Here is a 26966-nt window from a genome sequence, read left to right as displayed (position 1 = left end):
AGAAACTTAAGTTTTCATCAGCTTCACTAAAAATCCGTCTCTGCCTGCACGTCTAGGCTCGTTTTTTTCACTCTACCTTAGGATCTTTCTCCGTGCAACTTCTTCTGCCTGGGAGGCCTTCCCCGCCCCTTTTTGTCTAGCTAACTCTTTCAGTACTCAACTGCCAGTTCCCAGTACTCCGATTCCAGCTGGGTTAGGCTTTTACGGAGTTTCTCCAAACGTTCCAAGCACCCAGGCGGAGCCACCATTCAGTGCGAAGGGTTGTTCTTTTCCAGCGCCCTCAAAAGATCCCCGGGGGCGTTGCACCTGAGAGGTAAAGGTAGGTGGAGCCTCGGGAGGACTCAGCCGTACGTCCCTCCCCTTTTTGTCCCGAGTGTCGCGCACCACCTCTCGGGAACCCGCGGGTCTCGCCCTGCTGTTCCGGTCGGAATTATACAGCGGCGCACGCTGATATGGCTGCTCTGGTAGTGAGAAGTGCTCGGGACCTGTTGAAGCGTGCGGACTTCGCGAAGGTCCCGCGGAGACACCGACACAAGAAGAAATGGGTAAGGTCCAGCCGGGGGCCCAGGGGGGAACAGTGACAGCGGCGTCTGGCTGCCGCTCCTCGGGAAACTTCTCCGGCCCTTCCACTTGGCGCCCTACTCAGTTAGATTCGCTACTCCCGCCCCTCTCGAACGCCTTCGGCCTCCATCCTCCTCCCTACAGGGGGCGTCACCAGGTTCCTCCCTTTCACCTCTTTGTCGTCATCGCCTCCGTCCGCCCTTTTATTTCGCCGCAAGTCTCGGACTCTCCCTCTTGTTCCGTCTACGGCCTCCTGACCCCGCCTCTCTAAGTTACGTCATCACCTCCGTCCGCGTTCTCCCAGTTTCGTCCTTGCCTCTTGTTCCCCAGCTCCTGATTACCTTCCTCTTGGCCCCCACTTCCCTCCCTCCCTCCCTCCCACCCTTCCCCTCTTTCCTACCCCGCCCCCTCTCGCCCCCCTCCACCCATGACCTCTTCTCCTTCTTTCCTTAAAGATTTTCCAGCCGGGCCACCCGAACCCCAAGGAAAAGATCTTAGCGACTGTCCCTTCCTTCCTGGGTCTCAGCCGCCCTTCGGAAAAGGATTTAACCCCTTCCTTACCCTCGAGCTGCCTCTGGCGGCCAGGAAAGGTTACAGCGACCACCCTGCCCATAGCTCCGGCCCTTCCCCAAACCCGGGTAAAAGATGCACTGACTACTCTCACACTCTTGGGTCTCCGCATCTCTCCAGAGACCCTTTCTCTGGCCTCACCGGTAGCCCTCGAATTTCCTCCATAACCGGCACTCCCCGCTCCCTACCCCGACCGTGTCCCTCCCCGCCCCCACCATCCCCCTCCTCACCCCCACAATCTTCCCTGCGCTTGGCGAGATGTTCTTTTGAACCCTGTTCTCCACCCCTCGCAAGGCACTGCTACCAGGAGCCTGTCCCCTCGGGTTCGCCCCCTCCGAGCCCTTGTTTTGAGCGGTTCAGACTTCTGGATTCACCCCTTCTCCATTCGCGGAGCCCTCATTGCAGCTGGATCAGTCCTGTGAGAACACCGCGTCCCTGTCCCCAAAGCCCTTACACTGATCACCACACTTACCTCTGTTACTGTGCTGAAAATAATTCAGCCTTAGTAACAAGCAGGGTGACCTCCCCTCCTCTCACTCATGGGCCCCCACAAACCAGCCCGGTGAGTTCTCCTCCCCTCACTCATGTGCATTTAGAAACTGGCCCCATGATTTCATCTGTCACTCATGGTTCTCAGGGAACTGGCCTCATGATTTCACCTCCCATTGCTCTCCGGCCAGAGGAAACGAGGCCTATAATTTCCCTACCCCTTTCTCACAGGGTTTTAGAGCTCTCACAGATCTCCTCTCTGTACCCTCCCTGGTCCCCAGGGAGAAGTCGTAATGATCCTCCTCTTTCCTCAGCATCTTCCCCACCCACTGGCCAGTTTTACCAAGGCCATCTTAAGCCTCCAGACTCTTGTGAGCCTAAACCACAGCTTGATCCACGCGTTGGGAAAAACTGTGGCTCCCCACTTTCTTCTCAGGCGTGTGTGGCTGACTATCCCAGCTCATCTCAGGAGGATTCCTATCACTATTCCCATCTCCCCCCAGAGACCCACATATCTGCCCCTGGGAGCCCTTATAGTATCATTCTCCTACCCCCTGGGATTACTGGTTCTTCTTGCTCACCCCAGTCCCAGGCTCCCAGGAAGCCTGGCTTTGAGTCCATTTTCCCCTGGGAGACTGGTGGGCGCTCTTACCTCTTTACCGGTACCACGGTTTCTGGTCCCCCATGTCCCCAGGAACCACCTCTTCCCCTGTCCTCGCCCTGTCCTTTTTCTGCCTTCTCTTCATCCCTGGGCAACCAGTTTGCATCTCCACCCCAGTCATCCTTCTGTAGAAGCTATAATGAACCCCCTCTCCCTACTGCAGTTTGCCCCCAAGAGAAGTCCCCCAAATCCCCAGTGTTAAAACAGCCACGTGCTCCCCACAGATGTCGCTCCCTGGTCACCTCTGCCCAGAACACTCCTGAGCAATTCAGGCCCTCTAAGGCCAGCATCTCTCCTATACCTCCCTCCCACCCTTCTGGTCTCTCTGGTCCTTCTTGTATGGTGACATCCATCACAACTTGCTTAAATTCCTGCCCCAAAGAACTTCCTCAAGGGACTACCTTACCTACCCTAGTCCCTAGGACCCTCAAAACTGTTATCCCCACTTCGCTTCCCTTCTGCTTTCCTTGTGATTCTATCTTACCCAATATTTATGCTCAGAGCTGCCCCCATGGACCCCCCCTAAGAGCCCCTTGCAGTACCCATATATATTCTGTGGTTCCCTCCACCCCCGATCCCTGCCCACCTTCTGGTTCCACACGTCCCCCTCAGTGTCATAACCAGCCCATGGTGCCCCCCTGTGGTACCTATGGCACTCCCAGGGGCCCATCCCAACCCCATCGCCAGCCTGTGGCACCTCCGTGTCCTACACACATCTATTCTTTTATCCCTTTGAGAACACCTTTTGACCCCCAAAGTTTACCCATTGACCCCCGACCCCAGGGCCACCCTGATACGATGCCCTGTGGCTTCCATGTCTACTCTGTGGCTTCTCGAAGCTCACGCAAAGATTCCCTAAAGATCCCCTACAGCTGTCCTATGCCTTCATCCACAAGTTCCTCCTGTAGCACTAATCCCAGCTGTAGTTCGACTGTTACTAATGAATGCCAGAATAGTGACAGCCAGAACACAAATACCCATCAAAGCAGAAGTTGGAACCAGAGCGAGAGTCCCTGCCAAAGCATAAATCAGGATCAATGCGAGAGTCTTCAACTTGGCGTATGTCAGGAACAGAGTGAGCATCCCCAGAGTAGCAAAAGTCAGGGCGCAAGCAAGAATGCCCTCCATAGCAAAAGTCGGAGCCGAAGCAAGAGTCCCCACCATGACAAGAGTCTGGGCAAGACTGAGAGTCTCCACCACAGCAGAAACCAGAGCAAGAGTCCCTGCCGTGGGAGAACTCATGGTCGGAGCAAGAGTCCCAGCCATAACAAGAAATGAGGGTCAGAACAAGAGTTCCGACCAAGTCAGAAATCCAGGCCAGAGGAAAATTCACAGATGGGAACAGGACTGCCAGCTATCTTAAGCTTCCCAGTTGTGGCAACCAGGACCAACTTATGGACTCCTCGGCTGAGGTCTTCGTTTTCCTTTTAATCTACTTTTATGCTCTTTAAGCCTGACTGATGTCCCTCTATGCTACCCCCATAGAACTTCATCCCAGAAGTTCCCATTTTGGTCTTTACTTCTACGTTTCTGTGAGTTCTCCTTTTCCCACCTTCCTGGGGTCTAGGTACTCTCCCCAAATGACCCTCAACCCTGTGATTGAATTATGGTGTCGGCTACGGCGTGACCTTAGGTGAGTTACCCTCATCTCCATCAAGTGTGGAAGGTTGATGTTTATATCCCACTGAGCTGCCTTGTGGTGCTCACATAAGGTAGGAGACGTGAAAGTGCTTTAGAAAATGGAAGGGCTATTCAGAGAGAAAGGGTCTTTTGTTTTTAAGCCCGAGGCTTCCCCAAGACCTCCATAGTTTCTTCCAACCTTCTGTAGATTTTCCTCAGGAGTCTTCTCCTGAGTTCCCATTCTCTTAAGTTCCTCTTACTCCAAGGCCTCATGGAGTGCCCCCTATCTTGGTGACCCCCACATGCTATCATGAGAGTTACAGCTTCCTTTCTCTCACAGAAAGACCAGCTCCTCACTACTTTTCTCTCCTGCACTGCTTCTGGCAGGCAGAGGCAGGGTGCAAAGGCAGGAGTGGGCACTAACGGGATCCATGTTTGCCCTGGGGCTCTGAGGGGTTGGTGGAGTCAGGCAGTAGGGGATAGAGGCAGGACTAGAAGACCAATAAGCCTGTTCTTTCTCTTTTAGGCTGCTACAGAGCCCAAATTTCCTGCCACTCGACTAGCTCTGCAGAATTTTGACATGACCTACAGTGTGCAGTTTGGGGAACTTTGGCCATCAATCCGGGTCAGTCTCCTCTCGGAGCAGAAGTATGGTGCACTGGTCAATAATTTTGGTGCCTGGGATCATGTGAGTGCTGAGCTGGAGCAGCTGAATGCCAGGGACTTTGTGAATAAAGCCCACGCCCGTGGGGAACAGGAGCCTGAGAGCAGCCAAAGTGCAGCTTCACCCCCAGCTGCCTGGGCCTGCAGTCCAAACCTTCGATGCTTCACTTTTACCAGAGGGGATGTCAGCCGTTTCCCTCCTGCCAGGTAGGACCTGGAGCCATTGATGGGGCTGTCCTGAGTGTCTGATGGAAATAGAAAGAGCCCCAGCTCTTGTCTTCTTTAATAAAAACTACAACGTTCGGGTGGCCGGTTAGCTCGGTCGGTTAGAACGTGGTGCTAATAACCCCAAAGGGTTGCCAGTTCGATTTCCGCATGGGCCACTGTGAGCTGCGTCCTCCTTAAAAAAAAACAAATTACAATATTGTGAATATTTACTGAATGCTTATGATACAAGCTGGGCATTTCTCCAAGTGCTGTACATATGTTGTCTCCTTTTGTTAACAGCCCACTGAGATAGCGGTTCCTCTTTACGTTTGAGGAACCACTGTTCCTCTTTACGTTTGAGGAAACTGAGGTACAGAGAAGTTAAGCTACTTACTTGCTTTAGGTCCCTTAGATAGTAAGTGGTACAGCTTGTGTTTAGACCCAGGTGATCTTACACTAGAACCCGTACTTTGAACCTGCAGTTCTCTACTGCCTCCTGTAGAAAACAACCACATCGTACGTGAGCACGTACTACAACCTCTCCAGTTAAAATGTGCATCATTTACAACTGCTTTCTTATTTTTCCCTTATAACCACCCATCAAAGAGTAGGACAAGTAACCTCATGGAACCAAAGAAGTGGGACTTGCCTAGGAACAGAGTTAGTTCTAACTAACAGAGTTAGTTCCACCCCTGGAAAAAGAAAGGAGAACTTCTGGTCTTCTGATCCAATGCTCAGATGTATATGAAGTTGAATGAAAAAAGACCCCGTAATCAAATGTTAAATTGTGCTTTACAAATTCAGAAAAGAAGAGCTCAGTGTTAGTTGTAGGATGTGGAATTGATCTTTGAAGGATTGCTTCATTCAACAAATTTTTATTGTCTGCCAAATGCCAGTCATTCTTAATTGCCCGGGTTACAGATCACAAGCCCTCAATGAGTTTACCGTCTAGTGAGGAAGACAGCTAATAAAAAACTATTCGTGATTTTGATAAATACTACAAAGGAAAAGTACAAGATGTTATGAAGTCATATATAAGGAGATATAACCCACTCTTCTGAGGATGTGAAATTGAAGCTAAGACCTGAAAACTGAGTAGGAATTAAAGCTGGTGACATGGGGTTGGGGATGGGGGTTAAGAAGCTAAATATGAGGTTATAGAAGCAGGCAAGAGCCAGAATATGAAGGTTTTATAGGCCAAATGGGATTTTGGACTTTGTCTCTAAGGGAAAGAGGGAGCCATGAAAGGTTTTCAGCTGGGCAATGACATGACCAGATTTGAATTTTTAAAATATCATTCTGGCTTTTGTGTTGGGAGGAAAACAGATTGGAGAGGGGCAAGGCTAGAAATGGGGATGTAAGTTAGGAGACTTTTGGAACAGTCCTAGCTACTGGTGTGAGGGAAGGCTGTATGCGTAAGAGTAGTAAGTGATGAGGCTAGAAAAGTGTATGGGGTGCCGCGTGTGGCAATCTTGAATGCTAGGAGCTTGCAGGTTGGGGAAAAAGGGTTTTTCTGGTGGCCTAGGGTTGCTTAAAAACTGGCTGGAGTTCCTAGGGCTGGATGGTTTCAGACTGTGTGCTCTTTAGTATATATTGCTGTAAATTGCCAAGAGCTGTTCTAGAGAGTCACAAGAAAAGGTGTCTGAGCGGGGAAAGGCAATAATGCACCGTGGTTATAAGCATGGGTTTTGGAGTCAAGAAAACCTAGATTTGGATTCTGCCTTCATCACTTACTAGCTGTGTAGCATTGGATAACTGAGCCTTGCTTTCCTTATCTGGAAAATAATGGTAGTAATAGCTGACACTATAGTTCACTATGTGCCACTGGACTTATATTAATTCCTTTAATCCTAACAATCATCCTACGTGGTAGGCACTGGTATTACAGATGAGGATACAGAGAAGTTGCGTAATATACTGAAAGTCACACAACTAATGAGCAACTGGGCTGGATTTGAGATGCAGGCAAGCTGGCTCTGGAATTTGGGTTTTCCTGCCTTAGAGGGTTGTGGTAAAGATGAAATGAAATGATGCATGTTAAACACCTAGTATAATACTTGCAATATAGCACTGATACGTACCATTTCTTACGGTTGATATTATTCTCATCAAAGTTATGATTCAGGAAGATCATTTTAACCGCTGTGGGTGTGGGAGGATAGATTGGAGCAGGATTGGAGACCATTTCAGAGGTGATGGCTTTAGGCAGAACCATGGAGTTAGAACCACGTGGTTTCCTAAGTTACGTGAGGCGCTTGGCTCCTACTCAGGGAGGACACCTTGAGACTAATTGGGGAGACAGTCCCTATATGGTTGGGTTCTTTTTTTCCTTGTTATCTTGATGGGATTCCTGTAAATCAAGGGAATCGTAACCTCTCAGGAGTTCAAGGATGTATTTAGGGAGTCCAGGGACCTCCTGAAGTTGTCTGAAAAACTTGTGCCCTTTTTTTTTTTTTTTTTTGGAGTTACTAGTTTTCAGCAGATTCTCAAAACTACCTGTGATTAAAAAAAAGGGTAAGGAGTGATACTTACAAAAAAAAGTAACTTGAGGAGAATGGGTTTTGTGGGCCAGTGCCGGTGTGATAGCAATTCTGTGCCTTTCCCCAGATTTCTGTTTTGTTTTCATTCTCCTTTGTGAGCCATGAGGTTCAGTTTCACAGACAGTTCTAGCATGATTTGACTTTGAAATTATCCTATCATAACCTGAGTCCATTTGTGAATGCTCGTGTCACAACTTCACAACTGGGGGTTATAGCGCTTTTAGTTGAACCTCGGTGCTATGTCTTATGTCTTGTCACATTTTTCTCTCAGAACCTTCCTGTCAGGGCAATAAGGACCCGGTTTCTGTCTCCTTCTCCTTGAGTCTGTCCCCAATGGCTGTCCATACTGAGCCATGTCTCAGGCAATTGCATGGCTGTACCACCAGTTGCCCTTATGAAAACTGGCCTGGGAGTCCTTCTGTGACCATTAGGTTGCTATCCGTCATCCTCTCTCTCTCCCCACACCATTGCTGCCTCTTTTCATGCCTTGCCGGCTCTCTCCTGGACTCTTGTAACAGCCATCTCAGTGATGTCTTTATTTCTATTTTGTTTCTTCTAGCACACCTTGCTTTCTCAAACTCTATCTAGCTAATCACATCATTTACCTTAAAAACTTTTGGTAACTGCAGGTTATAGTCCAAACTCCTTAGCATAGGGTTTAATACCTTTTACAACCTGGTCTCTATCTGTTTTCTAAACTCAGTCTCATGCACCTTGTATTTCTGCCACCCCAGTCTTTCTATCGCTGTTTCTGAAAGAAGCTATGAGTTTGCATGCTTCTGTTATTTTGCTTGTTCTTTTTTCTTCTGTTTAGAATGCTTCTCTTCTTTTTTTCTTAACTTGTTTCACTTTATATATTTTACCTTCATCAGCCTAACTCAGACAGGCACAATGACACTCTTCTTTGAACCCACAAAGTACTTTGTATCTCAAAATGTAATCCAATAAAATTGGGTTCCTACTATATGCCAGGCACTGTTTCAGGTGTTGGATATACTACGATGAACAAAGCAGACAAGTCCCTGCCCTCATTCTAATAGGGAGAGCTAGAGGGGAAAACACTCACACGCACACATCTATACATATAAAGTAAATAATAAATGCTTTAAAGAAAAATCATGCAACATAGAGAAATAGAAAGAGATGGGAGTAGGGGGCTTCTATTTTTAGATAGAGTCAGGGAATGCCAGGGCCTCTCTGATGAGGTAACTTGTGAGGAGAGACCTGAATGAAGTGAGGAGGCAAGTGAGGGATTTTTGGGGGAAGAGTGTTGCAAGCAGAAGGTACAGCGTGAGACAGGAGCATGCTTAATTAAGGAATAGCAAGATGGTTTTAGCAGGGCTGGATTAGAGTGAATTGATCTGTGTTTTAAAAGAATCAGTCTGGCTGCTGTGTAGATGAATAAGTGAATGACTAAATTAGTGAGTGTAGGTTTGAGAAATGAGTTTTTGCTGAGTAGAGCTCAGTAGGCCCTGAGGACATGGACTTGGTGTCCTTGACTTCCCAGTGGGTCTCCTGACTTGGAATTTGACGATATGTGCTCTTCTCTATTCTAGGCTTGGCAGCCTGGGTGTCATGGACTACTACCTGATGGATGCTGCTTCCTTGCTGCCTGTCCTGGCTCTTGGCCTGCAGCCTGGCGACACCGTGCTTGATCTATGTGCAGCCCCTGGGGGAAAGACACTAGCGTTGCTTCAAACTGGCTGTTGCCGTAAGTCAGAGGGCTGGTGTCTTGGGCAGGGAGGGCGCCCTACCTCAGCCAGTCAGGTGCACACTGAATATGATGGGCTCTTTGGTTCCAAGGTCAGAGGAGAGATCGTGCTTGCCTGCTAAGCTGGTGTAGTTTTTCTGTTTGTGAGTATTTTTTTGTTAGTCGGCCATGGAAGATTGCTGAGCAGAGCAAGGTCTCTGAAGGCAGATTAAAATCGGGCCCTAATCAGTCTATCACATGACACTTTCTCCCCTCTGCATCTGTTTTCAATGTGTCTAAGATTAAGTTCCATGTCCTTAGACTTCCAGCTAAAGCAGTGGGTCAGGCTACAGCGACCCTTTTTAGCAGGGGTGTCCAAACTGCGGCCTGCAGGCCAACTGCGGCCCGCAATGCATTGTTAATTGGCCCGCAGCAAATTCCAAAAATATATTTAGTTTACTTAAATAAACCAGGTGAGGCAATACGTACTTCACCTCAAGTGAGTGGCCCCGCTGTTTGTGTATTTTACCGCATATGGCCCTTGGTGAAAAACGTTGAAAAAAGTTTGGACACCCCTGCTTTATAGCTTTATGTTATTCTTCCCCAGCCTTTATGTGCTTCAGCCATATCCTGCTACTCTCTGTTGCTGGAATTCACCTCCCTCTTTGCTCATGGTATGTTTTCTCTCTCTAATACCTCTACCCCACCCCAGCTGGCCTTTTGGCTTTCAAGCCTCAGCTCAAATGTGCCACCTCCAGGAAGTCTTCCCTCATAGCTTCTGCTGGTCGATTGAGAAGTGATGCCTCTGTCACCTCTGCGCCCAATTATGGGCATCTCCTAGCATATTATTAGCCTTGCATCAAAGCTTTACTGGGTACACATCTTCTCACTCTTCAAGACTATGAATTCTTTGGGGACAGGCCTAAGTCTTACTCATTTCAGTTATGTAGCCCAGCCTGGGCCTTGTACATTGTAAGTGTTCACTTCAGCCATTCACTGGCCTACATCCTGCCTTAAAAATAGATATTTTCTCCTTAAGGACCTGATAAATATCCACAAGGGGGCTGTGATTTTCACACTCACCTTGCAGCTCAGCCAGGCTTCTCTTGCCATATGCCCTAGCCTTTTTGTTGGGCCTGGACCCTTCTTGCACAGTTCTCGTCAGCCAACTTGCAGTTTGAGTTAGCTTTCAGCCTCGTGGTATGCCCCATCCATGATCATGGAGAGGTACCACATTTGATTTCAGCCTTCTGGAAGTCCAGAGGGAGAGGAGAAAAGATGTTGATCTGGCTTAATGAGTCCAATGCAAGAGAGCCCAGCCTGTGTGGTGGGCTGTGCTAATTTTACTGAGTGCTGTTTGAATCTGTCAGAAGAGGGGTGAGAGAAGTAGGGTTACTTGTAAGAGGAGGAACTTGAACTAAGAGGAATGAAAAGGGCCAAGGAGAAGTACTTGAGAGTTGCTCTTCTAAGGTGTGCTGAATTACCAGCTCCTCACATTCATCCCAGAGACTCCTTGAACCCAGGGTGACAGGAATTTCGGTGCAGGAAGGGGACTTAGATTTTCCCTAGTCCAGCTCTCATATTTTATGGAGGGGGAATTTGAGTCCTGGAGAGATTAAATAACTTAATCTTTTACAAACTTATAAGTTGGAGGTAGAGCCAGAACTGGACCCAGCTTTTCTGTTCTTAGTTCATATCCAACTGCAAATTCCCATTGAGCAGAGAATCCAATTTTTATTTCTTTGCATACCCTCAAATATTGGGACCATATTTCTTTGTGGGAACACTAAACTTGTTCATAGTAGAGATCACTCCTGTTAGATAAGGTACGTACTCTCTAGTTCTTCACCACACTTCCCACCTCCACTTCACTCCTTGACTCTGAGGCCAGGTATCAATTGCTATTTATCATCAAGTTTGTGGTACTATTTTTTCTTATTGTAGAACCAAGAGCAAAGTGAGATATTTCTTGAACTTGTGTCTGTCACAGAAAGGAAAATGAAAGATAGTGAATAAATTAGGATAGGTTTGGCCATATACAATAGAAAACTCAACTAACTGGCTTAAAGAAGAAAAGTTTATTTCTCTCTTACACAAGACAAGTTGGGGTATAAGCAGTCTAGGGCTGGTGTGGAGGCTCCATGGTCATCAGGGACTTCTTTCTCTTTGCGACCTATTTTATTGTTGACTTCCGTCCTCAGGATTTATGGTCAAAGGGGGCTGCTGGATCTCCAGTCATCACATTCAAATTCAGAGCAAGAAGAAAAGACAGGGCAAGAGCCACATCTTCTAACTGTGTCAGCTTCTTTTTCTTTTTTAAAGATTTTATTGGGGAAAGGGGAACAGGACTTTATTGGGAAACAGTGTGTACTTCCAGGACTTTTTTTTTTTTTCCTAGTGAAGTTGTCCTTTCAATCTTAGTTGTGGAGGGTGCTATTCAGCTTCAAGTTGTCCTTTCAGTCTTAGTTGTGGAGGGCGCAGCTCAGCTCCAGGTCTAGTTGCCGTTGCTAGTTGCAGGGGGTGCAGCCCACCATCCCTTGTGGGAGTCAAACCCTTATGGTTGAGAGGACGCGCTCCAACCAACTGAGCCATCTGGGAGTTCAGTGGCAGCTCAGCTCAAGGTGCTGTGCTCAATCTTAGTTGCAGGGGGCAAAGCCCACCATCTCTTGTGGGACTCGAGTAGTTGAACTGGCAACCTTGTGGTTGAGAGCCCACTGGCCCATGTGGGAATTGAACCGGCAGCCTTCGGAGTCAGGAGCATGGAACTCCAACCGCCTGAGCCACCGGGCTGGCCCCTGTGTCAGCTTCTTTTAAACATCTTTCCAGAAGTCCCAGACAGTAATTCTGTTTAAAACTCATTGACCAAAAGTTAATCATACTTAGTTATAAAAGGAGATTCGGAAATGTAGTCTTTTTGGGCACATTGCTCCTGATTCCTCTAAATAAAGTTGGAGTTCTATTACTAAGGAATAAGAGGAGGATAAATTTTGGGTAAATAGTGTGTAGTGTCTACCAAAAGAGAAGAGAGACACATGTTTCAAGAACAGTGGGAGGGAACATATTTCTTTAGAAATAAATATACTTACCTGGTCTGCTTTGTCTATTTACATAACTTTTCTGGCCTTTACAGCCCCTGCTCCGTAGTGTCTACTATGGCGCCATGCACATAGTAAACCTTTCTCTTCCATCTGCCCCTGCCCCTCCATTAATTGGCTATGCCTGAGAATTGGTCTCCATCAATACCATTGCTAGTTGGATGTTTCGTTGGGCCATGACCTGTGAAGTTTCTTTATTCCCACAGACATAAAATGTCCGTACTACCCAAAACCATCTGTAGATTCAGTGCAATCCCTATCAAGATTCCAATGGCATTTTTTTTTTTTTTACAGAAATAGAAAAAAAGCAATCCTAAAATTTGTATTCCCACAGGCAACCTCGCTGCCAATGATCTCTCCACTTCCCGAACAGGCAGACTACAGAAGATACTTCACAGTTATGTACCTCAAAATATCAGGGATAGAAATCGAGTTCGAGTCACCTCATGGGATGGCAGGAAGTGGGGAGAACTGGAGGGGGACACCTATGACCGGGTGAGTGATGCCTAACCTGGGAAATCTAGCCAACCAAGTCTGGCCTCCTCAGCCTGTTTCCAGGTCCTGAGGCAGTAGGTTCTAGCCCTACATGTTTGAGCATGTAGGGCTATTTCTGGACTTGGCCAGCTCTTCATGGGTGATTTGGAGAAAACAGTCATCTGCAAAATTGTTGGTTCCCCGTAGAAGACTATCTATGATTTCTTCAGCTTATTTGGATTTGGAGAAAACAGTCATCTGCAGAATTGTCAGTTCCCTGTAGAAGACTATCTATGATTTCTTCAGTTTAGCTGACTATCTTCATTAGAGACAGCAGCAGAAAGAATTTGAACCTGACTAAATGGAAAAAAGAAAGTTTACTAGGCTTATTTTACTTCTCAACTCACATGGTTGCTCAGAAACCCTTATTAAATTAAGTATGAATAAGCTCATTTTATTTGTTTTTGAATATTAATACCCTGTTTCCTCGAAAATAAGACCTAGCCAGACCATCAGCTCTAATGCGTGTTTTGGAGCAAAAATTAATATAAGACCCGGTATTATATTATATTATATTGTATTAGACTCGGTCTTATAGTAAAATAAGACCCGGTGTTATATTATATAAGACCGGGTCTTACATTAATCTTTGCTCCAAAAGATGCATTAGAGCTGATTGTCTGGCTAGGTCTTATTTTCGGGGAAACACGGTACAACTATAAATGTGCGTGTGTTTTAAAAAATAGGAATGATAGTATATTATACTCACTATTCTGAACTTTGTATTGTTTTCATTTAGTAATGTACCCTGATGTTCAGTCCTTTTTAACTTTTATGTTTTTGAAGTATAGTTGCTACTGTAGATAACAGTTATATGCATTTAAGATTTTGACAGGTTACTAAATCACTCTCTGTGGAGATTAAATTTGTTTCATTTTTGCTAATTAATAAGAGTACTGTTTTCTTCATATCCTGCCACCATTGGTGTTTCAGACTTTGTGGGTTTTGCCAAACAGATAGCATCTGATTTGTATTCTGTTATTACAAATGATGTTGAAACTAATTTCATATTTTAAAATTACTTGTATTTTAACTGGCATACTCTAAAAATACTTATTGAAAACATATACTTCTAAAAATATAAAAGATATATAGCTATTGTTTCTGTGTTATCATCTGACTCATTTATCTAATCTGTTCAGCTCTCACCATCCTGCCTCAACCAGTCTAAAATATTGAAAGACCAAAGCATATACTGTCTTAGATTGGCGTGAGAGACCTGCTTCCTACTTGTGTAGGAATGCCCTATTCAGCTTTTTTGATATGGAGGCAGCAGAACAGAGTGGAGAGCACATAACCTCTGCCATCAGCTTAACTTGTTTCTGTATCACAGGGCTGCCACAGACTGACTGACCTTGGGAAAGCTGCTTGATCTCACTGAACTTCATTTGTAAAACAGAGAACACTACTATGTAGAATTATTATGAGGATTCAATGGAGTATCCAGGGAAAGCTCTTAGCCCTGTACCTGGTCATGAAGATTAGGCAGCCATCGTCATTATTCAATATGTGCTTGCATGCCTCCATTGACAGAGATTCTCTGAGGATCTGTGGTTGAAAACCTCTTGATGTTAGAAATAAGTTCTTCCTCTTACTGAATTAAAATCTGTAGATTGCATGGTATATGGTTGAGTACTGGAGTCAGACTGCTTGGATTGGACTCCTGGCTCCATCACTTACCAGCAAGTTACCAGGAGAAGTTTGGGCAAGTTAATCTTTCAGATAAACTTCAGCTTCATCTGTTAAATCATGATAATAGTAGTGCCTATCTCATAGGTGAAGATTAAATAAGAATGCACGTAGCACAGTTCCTGTCATATAGAAAGTACTTAATAATATTGCTATTATCACAATCATTATTTTTATTATTATTTCCATTCATTAATCCTAGCTTTGCCTTCTGGAACAATGAGGAGTGAGCTGCCTCCTATTTTACTTGCAAGTGCTTCAGACATTTAAAAATAGTTTTAATGTCCTAAAGATGTCTCCATTAATTTATTTGTTGAACAGGTAGTTGTGTGCAATACCCTATGTGTTAGGCATGTGTTAAGCACTTCAGATGCAAAGAAGAATACCATCTCAGGGCTCCATGCACTTTGTAACTCCATGTCTCCCACAACTCTACCTGGCCACGAGCTGGAGTGAGGACAGGACCTCAGCGCTCTGCATGTTTACAGCTAGACACTTATCTCCCTCCACACTCAGTTTTCTTTTTATATGTATTGTAGTTATACCTTTTCCCATCCCTTTATATTTAGTCTTGTTGAATCACTTCCTTTTAGGTGTTTCTCATATATTGCATAGAATTAGGTTTTGCTTTGTAAATGAATCTATAAATTTTATTCTTTTAAAACAATTGTTGCCACTGATAAATTTGATCTCAGCTGTCAAATTATTTTGTGTTTATTTTATTTACTGTGTTTCTTTCACTATGTGATATCTTTTCTTTGTTCTTTTGGTTTTCTTTTAATTTCTTTTGTTATTTAGGAAGGTTTATATTTTAGTTCTACATTAGCTAATTCCAATATAAAAACTGTTTGGGGTTTTAATTCTACTTGTTGTAGTTTCTGCTAATTCTTGGTTAAGAGGACTTGTTTCCTTTTAAGTTTGTCGTTGTTTTTGTTACCTGTCATAATTTTCTAATAACTTTTCTATTGGAGTATAACACAGAAGTGATCAAATCATAAGTGTATTACTTAAGATTTATCCTATGTGAAATACACAGATTATTCTACCCTTTCAAGAAATATATTACCAGCATCCCAGAAACTCTTATGCCTGTTTCTATCCTCCTAGAGGTAATAACTAGTCTGATTTCTAAAACTATGGATGTTTTGAACTTTATATAAATGTAATCATATATTATGTACTCTTGTCTGACTTTTTCCTCTCAACATTGGTTGTGAGAGTCATCTACGTTGTTGCCTGTAGCAGTGGTTTGTTCATTGTCGTTGCTGAATTATATACCGTGGAATGCATATATAACAATTTATTTGTCCATTCTATTCATAATAGGCAAGTGGGTTGTTTCCAGTTCTGGGCTATTACAAACTACACTGCTGTGAACATTCCTGTAAATGTTGTTTTGGTGCACTTATGTACCCATTTCTTTTGAATTGTTTGGTCATAGAATATGTACATGTTCAACTTCAGCCAGTAATGTCAAACAGTTTTCCAAGTGATTGTGCCAGCTTAGATTTCTGCCTACAGTGTATGAGGAGAATTCCAGTTGTCCCACAACCTCATCAACATATGCTATGTTTTTCCCATTTTAGCCATTTTGGTGGGTGTGTAACTTGCATTGTGGTTTTAATTCTCATTTCACTGATGACTAATGAATTCATACACCTTTCATGTGTTTATTGGCCATTCTTTTTTAAGTGAACATATGTCTTTTGTCTATTTTTCCTTTTGAGTTGTCTTTTTCTTATTGATGTGTAAGAGTTGTTTATGTATTTTTTTTTTTTATTAGTCTTTTTTTTTTTTTTTTTTTTTTTTGGTTTTTGAGAGCCCACTGGCCCATGTGGGAATCGAACCGGCAGCCTTCGGAGTTAGGAGCATAGAGCTCTAACCACCTGCGCCACCCGGCCGGCCCTGTTTATGTATTTTGGATATGAGTCCTTTATTGAAAATATATGTATTGTAAATACCTTCTTCCGCTCTGTGAGTCATCTTTTCACCTTCTTAATAGTACAACGAAGTTTTTTGTGTTTTTTTTAATTTTTTTTTTTCTTAACTGGGGAATATTGGGGAACGGTGTGTTTTTCCAGGACCCATCAGCCCCACAGCTCAGCTCTAGGTCAAGTTGTTGTTTTCGATCTAGTTATGGAGGGCACAGTTCTCTGGCCCATGTGGGAATCAAACTGGCAACCTTGGTGTTATGAGCACTGCACTCCAACCACCGAGCCAATCGGCCAACCACCGGCGTCTCAGCTCCAAGCTCCAGCCGTTGTTTCTCACTGGCCCATGTGGGAATCAAACCAGTGACCCTGGTGTTATGAGCTCTGCTCTCTAAGCACTGAGCAAACTAGCCGCCCCTTATTTTTAGTGTAGTCTAATTTATCATTATGGTTAGTACTTTGGGATCTTATTTAAGATACCTTTGCCTACCCTAAGGTAAGGAGGGTATTCTGTTATCTTCTAGAAACATTTTTGTTTTACCTTTCTCACTTAGATTTACAATCCATTTGAAACTGATTTTTATGTATAGTGAACAAAGTAAGGAAACCAAAAATGATAGCCGATCCAGCATCAGTTATTTGAAAGATTATTCATTTCCCATAGCTCTGCCATGTCACCTTTGTCGTAAATCAAGTATCCATATATTTGTGGGTCTGTTTCTGGACTGTATTCTGTTTATTGGCTTATTTGTCTTTCTTTTTTTTAAATTTTTATTGGGGAATATTGGGGAACAGTGTGTTTTTCCAGGACCCATCAGGTCCACAGCTCAGCTCCAGGTCAAGTTGTTCACAATCTAGTTGTAGAGGGCGCAGCTCACTGGCCCATGTGGGAATCAAACTGGCGACCTTTGTGTTGTGAGCACTGTGCTCCAACTACTGAGCCATCCAGCCTCCCCATCTTTCTTTTCAAGAAACTATACGTCTCAATTGTTATAGCTTTATAATAAGTCTTGATATCTGGTATAATAAATCTTCCGACTTTGTTTATCTTTGAATTTCTCTTAGCTATCTTGCTGCTTTGCATTTTCATAAATTTTAGAATCATTTTGTCAATTTGCACAACAAAATGTTCAGGGATTTTGCTAGAGATTACATTTAATCTAAACAAATTTGAAAAATAATTTTTCTGGACATAGAATTCTATGTTGGCATTTTTTTCTTTGAACATTTTGGAGATCTTTATTTCTTTTGCTATTCATTGTTACTGTTAAGTCAGCTATAAATCCTATTAAAACTCCGTTAAAGGTGATATGCGTATCCCCAGCGGGGGTTCAGAGTGCTTGAATCCGTGGCTTCATTTTCTCTTCAGTTTTAGAAAACTCTTAGCCATTATCTCTTCATATATTTTTTTCTGCCTTGTTTTTTTCTCACTTATAATTTTGGAACTCTAATTACATGTATATTAGTCCTTTTTGCATGTCCTATATAATATTTTATGTTATTTTCTGTATTTCTCTCCTTTTTCTCCTCATGATTCAATCTGGATATTTTATTTTTTATTTTTTGCTTTATTTTTTATTTTTATTATTATTATTTTTTTAGAGGAGGAAGCAGCTCACAGTGGCCCATGCGGGGATTGAACCGGCAACGTTGGTGTTATCAGCACCATGCTCTAACCAACTAAGCTAACCTGCCACCCCTGGATATTTTATTTTGACCTGATTCCCTCATCTTTTCTTCAGCTGTGTCTAATATGCTGTTAAATACATCTAGTGAGTTCTTTTTTTAATTAACAGATATATAATATTGTATTAGTTTTAGATGTCCAACATATTGATTTGATACATGAGTATGTATATATTGTGAAATGATTATCACAATAAGTTTAGTTAACAATTACATCACCATAATAGTTACCCATTGTTTTTTCTTTTTTTAAAATTTTATTGGGGAATATTGGGGAACAGTGTGTTTCTCCAGGGCCCATTGGCTCCAAGTTGTTGTCCTTCAATCTAGTTGTGGAGGGCGCAGCTCAGCTCCAAGTCCAGTTGTCGTTTTCAATCTTTAGTTGCAGGGGTGGGAGGGTGCAGCCCACCATCCCATGCGGGAATTGAACCTGCAACCCTGTAGTTCAGAGCTCGTTTTCCAACCAACTGAGCCATCTGGCCGCCCCACACATTTTTTTTTCTTTAACAAGAACTTTTAAGATCTCTCTTAGCAACTTTCAAATATGCAGTACAGTATTGTTAACTATAGTCACCACGTTGTACATTGCATCCCTAGGACTTATTTTGTAAGTGGAAGTTTGTACCTTTTGACTCCCTTCAGCCATTTCACCCATTCCTCACCACCCTCCTCTGACAATAACCAATCTGTTCTCTGTATCTGAGGTTTTTTTTTAAGGCTCCACATATAAGTGAGACCATACAGTATTTGTGTTTCTCTGTCTGACGTATTTCATTTAGCATAATGCCTCAAGCTTGATTCATTTTGTCTCAAATTGCAGGATTTCCTTCCTTATTTATGGCTGAATTATATTCCTGTGGTGTGTGTGTGTGTGTGTGTGTGTGTGTGTGTGTGCGTGTCCACATTTTCTTTATCCATTCATCTGCTGATGGACACTTAGGTTATTTCCATGTCTTGGCTATTGTAAGTAATGCTGCAGTCAACATGAGGGTGCAGATATATTTTCAAGATCGTGTTTTCATTTCCTTCAGATAAATACCCAGAAGTGGAATTGCTGGATCATATGATAGCTCTATTTTTAATTTTTTAGGAACTTCCATATTGTATTCCATAGTGGCAGCACCAGTTTACATTCCCAGTGCATCTATTGAGTTCTTAATTTCAGTTATGTATTTTTGTTTTAGTTTCCATCTGCTTCTTTAAAAAAATTTAATATATATATAGTCACGGGATGTGGAGTACAGCATAAGGAATAGAATCAGTGGAATTGTAACAGCTATATACGATGTCAGAGGGGTAGTAGGTTGGGGGAGGGGTTATCACTTTGTGAGGGGTGTAAATATCTATTACATTGTTTTGTAAACATGAAACTAATAATAATAAAATAAAATAAAATAATCCAGTGCTACAGAAATGGGAAATTATAAAATTTTATGTCTTTTCATCTAATTTCTTGAACATATTAATCATGATTATTTCAAACACTGTGATATTCTAATATCTGGATTTCATGGGTCAGCTTTTATTACCTATTTTTTCTCTTGGTTTTTGGTCATTTGGTTTTATCTCCTGGTGTTAGCAATTTTTTTATTTGAATGCCAGACATTTGGGTGAAAAATTGTAGAGATAATCTGAGGCTCTAGATATCTAACTCTAGAAAGGAAGATTTTCTTCAGGCTGACAGTTAACATCAGAGCAGACCCTCTTAATTCAGTCAGAAATTATGCTGATTCAAAGCTAGAGTTTGTGAGATCTGTTCTATTTCCAGTTTACTTCTATACCCAGGGTATTAAATTTCAGGTGTGCACCTCAAGGCATGAGGCATTTGTTTAGTAGGACCCTCTGCTTCTTGGTGTCAGCTGTGAACTCCAGTTTGTATCCCCTGAGCCCTGTAAGACTGCTGAAAGTTCTTTTCAACTTCTGAGCCTTTCTGTCACAGTGGAGCTGAATGCTTCTGGCTCACCTGTATTTTTTCTCTCTAGGATCTTAGTCTTCCAAGGTCATGCTTCCTTAGTAGATCTCTAATGATGATTTCAGATAGATATTTTAAATATTTTGTCAAGCATTTCTAGTTGCTCCAGCTGGAGGGTTGGTTTGTAACAGCTATTCTGCCTTTACTAGAAGTAAAAAAAAAATCTGATTTTGTTTATTGTCAGCTTATGATCATTGCCCCCTTAATCATCAGAGCCCTGGTTTGAGGGTTGATTTGCATTCTTCCAGAAAGGAACCTGCGTTTGCTTTTCCCAGGTGTTTGGGGGATCTGTCAACCTGGGACTATTCATTAGGCTATGTGGGGTTTTCTGGATCATGTAGGCTTTAAGAATGTGAAGCTCCTACCTGAGCGGTTACAAATTCTCAGGGAGACCTCTTTCTTTTTTTTCATTTCACCAAGAGTTAAAGCCAAAACAGACAAGTTCTCATCATCTTCTATTATGGGCTGATTTTTTTTTTTTTCTAGTTCACTCTGTGATTGAGGGTGTGGCTCTTGAAGGATTTTGGCTTTGCTATGGATTTCCATTCCAATTCCCTACCCCAGGTGGGCTCAGTGCGCTGTTTTTTGTTCTTTTTGGGGGGGGTTACTAGGGATTGGTAAAAGATAGAAATCATTGGCTTCAGTTACAGTATGCCTCCCGAGATTTGTGCTCCTGCTTTTCCTTTGGCTTTTGAGGATTTCTCTAATTTTCTATGAGCTATACATTTAAAAGTATTTTTAAGATATATTTTATCCAGCCTTCAGGTATTTTGTATTACAAGGATTTTCAGGACATGTAGTTTACTGCATTCCTGGAGACAGAAGTATTAATTTCTTCTATGATGTGGTTTCTGAACATGCAGTGGCCTTTCTCTGGGCATCCCTATTTGTTTAGTCTCTTTTTCCTGTGAAGGCCAGCCCCATCACAGTTCTTGAGACATGAAATAATAACATATCATTATTTCTCTTACTCTGTATGTGCTGTTCAATTCATGCTGCCTAGGAACATATCAGAATATTGAATGTTGGGCCATTATTAATTTACTCATAGTTTTCTGCTTAACTAAAAATTCACAGATCTTTTCCATAGATGATTTTACTTTTTTTTTTTTTTTAAAAAAGCAAGCCTTTTTTTTTTTTTTTAATTTGTTTTAAGTGTGTTTTTCCAGGACCCATCAACTCCAGTTCAAGTAGTTGTTTCAATCTAGTTGTGGAGGGCGCAGCTCACAGTGGCCCATATGGGAATCGAACCGGCAACCTTATTGTTAAGAGCATCGTGTTCTAACCAACTGAGTTAACTAGCAGCCCCTGATTTTACTTTTTTGAAACATAAATATAGGACAGCTTTTTGAGAAACAAGTTTGTTTTTGTCTTTAGTGCCTAGCACAGAATAGGCTCTTAGTAAATGAATGAATTTTACATTTCTCACTTTAAAACTTTTCCGTATTGTATATGACATTGTTTTAGCATAAGATATTTTGAATCCCGATACTGTTATTCAGTATGTTAGCTACCTTCTGGACATTGTGTCATCTGTAAATTGGATATTTTCATTCAAATAGCTAAGGAACGAGACAAGGACAGAGCTCTGAAGCACTAAAGACTTCTTTCTAGGTTGATATCCATTAATTATTGTTATTTGTGTGTTGGTTTTCGTTTTTTAGGTATACAGCCATGAGTATACCTAAATATACTATTTTCCCACTCCTTGTTTCACAGTTGTCTACCAGGTTAAAATGAGAAGCTTTGTCAGGTACTCTGCAATGGAAGAATGGGCAGAGGGAGCACTCCACAAAACCCTCAGGCCAGGGGCCTGAAATAGCCCTGGCCTAAGAAAGAGGAGTCTGTAAGGAGCTTTAATACTTCACCCTTTAACACTTCTGGGCAGGTGCTGGTGGATGTGCCCTGTACCACAGACCGCCACTCCCTTCATGAGGAGGAGAACAACATTTTTCAGCGGTCGAGGAAGAAGGAGCGGCAGATATTGCCTATGCTACAGGTGCAGCTTCTCGCGTGAGTGATAGATTTACAAAAACTCAGGACTTTGTGCCAGAGTGCTCTGGGGGTCTGGTCACCCAGGGGATTGGGGGGCTGGAAGCTCTTACCAAGACCATCACCCATAGAAGGGCCTTCTGGCCGAGGATCTGCCTGGAGGAAACAGGCATCATGGAATAGTCCTCTGGAACATAAAAATCCTACGGGCCCCACAGATTCACTTATGTTGTCTTACCTCCATGCGAGGCTCAGTACCAGTGAGTATCACAAGTCTGAAAAATAGTTGCTGAGGTCAAAACTCTGTAGGGCTGGGCTAAGGACTCAGTCCATAGCCAGCATGAGGATTTGGGTCATAACTAGAGCCAGAGCTCAGGGGATCATTTCAAGATTTCTAGAGGAGAGCCCATGGAGTAAGGTTGGGTTGCTCTCTGTTTGGAGAATGACTTTTCAGGTGGTGTCATCGTGGAAGGGACTTCAGAGGTTTAACATAGCCACTCATCCCAAGTAGACTCCCCTATCCTTTCTTCCAGCTCCTTCTGTTGCCCTCCTGCTTCCAGGAAGCTCACTAGTCACCGCTTCTCTCTCTTTCTGGTTTCAGGGCTGGACTCCTTGCCACCAAACCAGGAGGCCACGTTGTCTATTCCACCTGCTCACTCTCACACTTACAGAACGAGTATGTGGTGCAAGGCGCCATCGAGGTTCTGGCCAATCAATATAGCATCGAAGTTCGGGTAGAAGACCTGAGTCACTTCCGAAAGCTTTTCATGGACACATTCTCTTTCTTTCCATCCTGCCAGGTTGGAGAGCTGGTAATCCCAAACCTCATGGCCAATTTTGGGCCTATGTACTTTTGCAAAATGTGTAGAATGACATAGCATTGCCCTGTTCCTAAAGCGCTGGTGAAGGAAGACAAAGGGTGTACTCCATGGAAGCACTGGAAACTGAGACCAGTGGCAAAGATGCACTCTGGATCCTATGTCCATCCTGTTCAAGTCTTTCTATAGACAGTTTTCAGCAATAGGAAATAGGAGGTTTTCTGTCCTGCTGTCCAATTGTGGAGCATCAGCAGGTTTCTAACTCATCTATTACACTCCACCCCCCACTTCCCATCTCTATATACTAAAGGTTCCTCCCCTGTTAGGGGCTTTGGAGGAGGAGCCGTGAGCAAGCCCACACTTTAAGCTGTAAACTTGGGAAGAAGCATTTAACCAATAAAATTGTTGACGCGCCATAAAGCTGGGGCTGTCATTGTGGGCCTCATGTCAGTCCAGGTACTGTTAGTTCCCTTTGTACCAGCTGCTGCTACTGAGCACTAGCTCCCAGGTGCCTGAAGCCCAGGACCACAGCCTGGTGACAGGCCTCTGGTTACAGAGCCCCTCTTACACTTGAGAGTTCTGTGTGATCGATCTTCAGCAGCCAGTGGGCCCAAACAAATCTACCTATTTTCTCCATATGACCCATGATCTAATTTAAGGAACAAGTAACTAAAAATGTGAAGCCAGTGCATAATGATCTGCTTATTTACAGGGAGAAAGCTCGCCTGAGCCGAATAATTCCAGCCTGCTATTAACAGCACTGCTGTCCCGTTGTAGCTGGGGAAGCTGCTCTTCCATAGGACTGTGATAATTTTTTGTGTGTTTCCTTTATTGTTGATTTCTCTAGCAAGTATTCCTCAAGCTCATGTATGACAGGTAGCCAGGGAGCTACTGGAGATGTAGCAGCTGGGATTGTGAGGGGTAAGGAGGCCTCATCCTTCGGAATGGCAGCTCTCCTCCTTTGCTTTCTGAGCCCCTAGGAATCTCCGAATGTCTTGTTTTGGTATATTCTGTTTTGTTTTGCCTTGTTCCTGGTCTGTGGCTGAGCTCTGGTGCCAGTTCTTTGGCATACCTCAAATCACTCAGAGCTCTTCTCCCAGCATCACAGGGCCTCATCTCACACGGTGTTTGTTTGGAAGCTACTTTACATCATTTACTGATTGCATGCTAGTTAAATTGTTTTTGTAACTTTAGCACAAATAATTCAGTCTTTCAATGGCAGGGATATTAAAAATTGCTTATGGTCACTTGCAGATACTGCTTTTTTATTAAAATTTTTTTTTCTTAAAAACTGGCCCTTGTGCAAAAAAGGGTGCATATTTTAGAATACTTGTGTTCTTGGTTCTTCCCATTTTCCTTATCCCTTCTTTTCTTCTTTCTGTCACTCCCTTTGTCTTTTATGCCTTTCCTGCTAATCCTTGTTTGGGTATTAATGGTGTCAGCTGAAGAGGATTTTAGATGAAGTTCAGCCTTCTGCTTTCTTGCGATTTGCATTATATCTGAGGGCCCTGGAAGACCTTCCAGACTTAAAATCCTAGTAGCTAGGAAGATGGAGCTTCAGGGAATAGGAACCTAATTAGCCTCCAGGTGTGATATGTGGTCCCTGCCTGCTGTTTACTCTGCACTCAGTATTTTCTGAGGCAATGAGGTCTCAGGTGCTTGGGCTTCTGCCCCTGTATCCAGGCTGGTGTTAATCAAATACTAAACAGTGATAATTCAAGGGGAGAGGGTCTCCTTCCCCTGGGGTCCTTGTTCCTGGTCTGTGGCTAATTGGGAAAAACAGACCTAGGTAAGAAAAGCGGAGAAGTACTTTGGAAAACAGTTTATCTCCTGTAATTGAGTATTTAACCTACTCTGCAGCCCAGTTTTACCAATACTTGGGATAAATCCAAGAGAAACTCCTACATGTACATCAGGAAACATGTACAAGAATGTTCATAGCAGCCCTGGTCACAAAAGCAAACCTAAATCCTCATGACCAAGAGAATGGACAAATAAACTGGAATATTCACACAGTGGAATATTACACAGCTGTCAAATGAACTACGGTGACACATAACAATATGGATGAATCTTAGCAATAAAATATTAAGTGAAAAAGTTTAGTCCCAAAAGATTAAATGTAACATGATGCTCTTTTAAAAACAAAATGTGGGGTGGCTGGTTAGCTCAGTTGGTTAGAGCATGATGCTCTTAGCACCAGCGTTGCCGGTTCGATCCCCACATGGGCCCGCGTGAGCTGCGCCCTCTACAACTAGATTGAAATGACTACTTGATTTGGACCTGATGGGTCCCGGAAAAACACGCTTAAAAAATAAATAAAAGTTAAAAAAAGAAAAGTAACATGATGCCCTTATTTAAGTTATTATTTACATACAATATAATTTATTAATTTTAAATGCACTGTTCAGTGAATTTTGGTAATTGTATAATATATAATAATGTATCCACCATCACATCAAAATACAGAAAATAATTCCATTTCCTAAAGTTTCCTTGGGTTCTTTTGCACTCAGTCCCCGCCATCCCTGGTCCCAGGTAATCATTGATCTGCTTTTTGTCACTACAGTTTTGCCTATTCTAGAGTTTCCTATTGTGGGAGATAGAGTTGATTTACAACTGGATTGCAAAAGCTGTTGTCTTTATCTGGATGTCTGGTTTTTCATTCTTGGCCAAGGTAAAGGCATTAGGATTTCTAATGTGCTGCTTAAAGTCAGAAGCTACCCTGTGACTCCCAGGGTTGCTTTCTTTACTGACAATTTACAACTGGCCTAACTGGTTACATGTGTCTGGCTTGATTATATGGCGAGAGTAATATAAAAACCCTGCTGGGAACTTGTAATTTGAGCTCTTCCAAAGCCGAGATTCTGCACACAGATCATTGTGATACAACCTAAAGATAGAGTACTTTATGTCACATCCTTGCTAAAACTTGGCATTGTAAGTTTTAAACTTTATTCTAGAGGGTGTGTCTTGATGTCTCGTAGTTTTAATTTTCATTTCTCTGAAGTTATCAAGTTAAACACAACTAAGAATTGAAAAACATTTTTTAAAGAACATATATGCAGTAAAACTATATAAAAAGGAAAAAAATGGATTTCATTGTGGGATTTAGGATAATGGTTCCAACAGGCAGGGAGATAGGATGGGGATGGAAGGACATATGGGTAGGTTATTGTCAAGGTTCTAGTTTTCATATTTAGTGCTTATTACATTATCAAAATAATTAAATTAGTAAAAGACTGCATAAAAGAGTATTGTGGGGGTGGCTGGATGGCTCAGTTGGTTGGAGTGCGAGCTCTGAACAACAGGGTTGCCGGTTCAATTCCTACATGGGATGGTGGGCTGCGCCCCCTGCAACTAAGATTGAAAATGGCGACTGGACTTGGAGCTGACCTGTGCCCTCCACAACTAGATTGAAGGATGACTTGGAGCTGATGGGCCTTGGAGAAACACACTGTTCCCCAATGTAATTTAAAAAATACAATAACAACAAAAACCAGTTTGAGCATGATAAAAATGATAGGAGTGTCATGAACAAAGATTATTCTTAATCCAATTTTGTGTACTTGACGTCCAACAAGAGAGATAGGCGGTAGAGAACCAAGTCTACCCAGCATAATAGTGCCAAAATGTAGCTTGATATGGGCTGTAAGAGGCGCTGTTTCTAGAGACCTAGAAGCTTAGCAATGTTGCCTCAGTCTTGGTCATGAGTTCCTCTTTCGTTGTGACATACAACAGCCCATCCTTAGCAGAGGTCCAGCCATGGGTCACAATAGAGAGATCGCTTGGATCTGTGGTTTTCATTTTTTGGGAGTCACAAATATATTTGACAGACTGATAAAAGCTTTAGTCCTTCTCAGGACACACACGCACATACACACACACACACCACATTTTACACATAATTTCACTCCCTAAGGCCCATCTGTAAACCCCAAGTTAAAAATTTCTGGATTAGAAAGTCTCAGAATTTGAGGTTCTTTAGTGGAAGGCAAGTGGGGCACACAGCCCTCCATGGCCAACTCAAATCGCCACTCCCTCCCCCACCAACCTGCCCTTTTTCCCTTTTGTATTCCTCATCTCCAAACAGCACCACCATCCACCCTGCTCCCCAAGCCAGAAACTGCAGTTACCCTTAGTGCCTGATTAATAACAGCAGTGACAGTAATCACTCTTGCATATTGCACACTTACCTGAGCCAGCTTATGCCAAGCATTGTTTCACAGTTATTGTTTCTTTTCTTCA

General features: G+C 43.0%; 2 protein-coding genes across 3 annotated transcripts; both read left to right on the top strand.

Annotated features, from left to right (window-relative positions):
- Positions 1-229: 229 nt before the first annotated feature.
- Positions 230-25204, top strand: NSUN4 (NOP2/Sun RNA methyltransferase 4). Of its 2 annotated transcripts, none has more exons than XM_081055888.1 (6): positions 230-545; positions 4428-4771; positions 8868-9022; positions 12431-12591; positions 21797-21921; positions 22502-25204. In XM_081055888.1, the coding sequence occupies exons 1-6, from the start codon at positions 453-455 to the stop codon at positions 22776-22778; spliced, it is 1155 nt and encodes a 384-aa protein (XP_080912014.1). In that variant the 5' UTR covers positions 230-452; the 3' UTR covers positions 22779-25204. The 2 variants fall into 2 exon arrangements, with proteins under 2 accessions (XP_080912014.1, XP_080912015.1); XM_081055889.1 differs by having other exon boundaries at positions 344-545; positions 21797-21907; positions 22502-25192.
- Positions 1671-3559, top strand: LOC308500923 (sperm head and tail associated protein-like; the record flags this gene model as incomplete). The annotated part of the gene is made up of 2 exons (XM_081056429.1): positions 1671-1693; positions 1852-3559. The coding sequence occupies 2 exons, from the start codon at positions 1671-1673 to the stop codon at positions 3557-3559; spliced, it is 1731 nt and encodes a 576-aa protein (XP_080912555.1).
- Positions 25205-26966: the final 1762 nt, after the last annotated feature.

The sequence above is a fragment of the Rhinolophus hipposideros genome (genome assembly GCF_964194185.1).
Source record: "Rhinolophus hipposideros genome assembly, chromosome: 8".
NCBI lineage: Eukaryota > Metazoa > Chordata > Mammalia > Chiroptera > Rhinolophidae > Rhinolophus > Rhinolophus hipposideros.
This window is presented reverse-complemented; position numbering and strand designations above follow the sequence as displayed.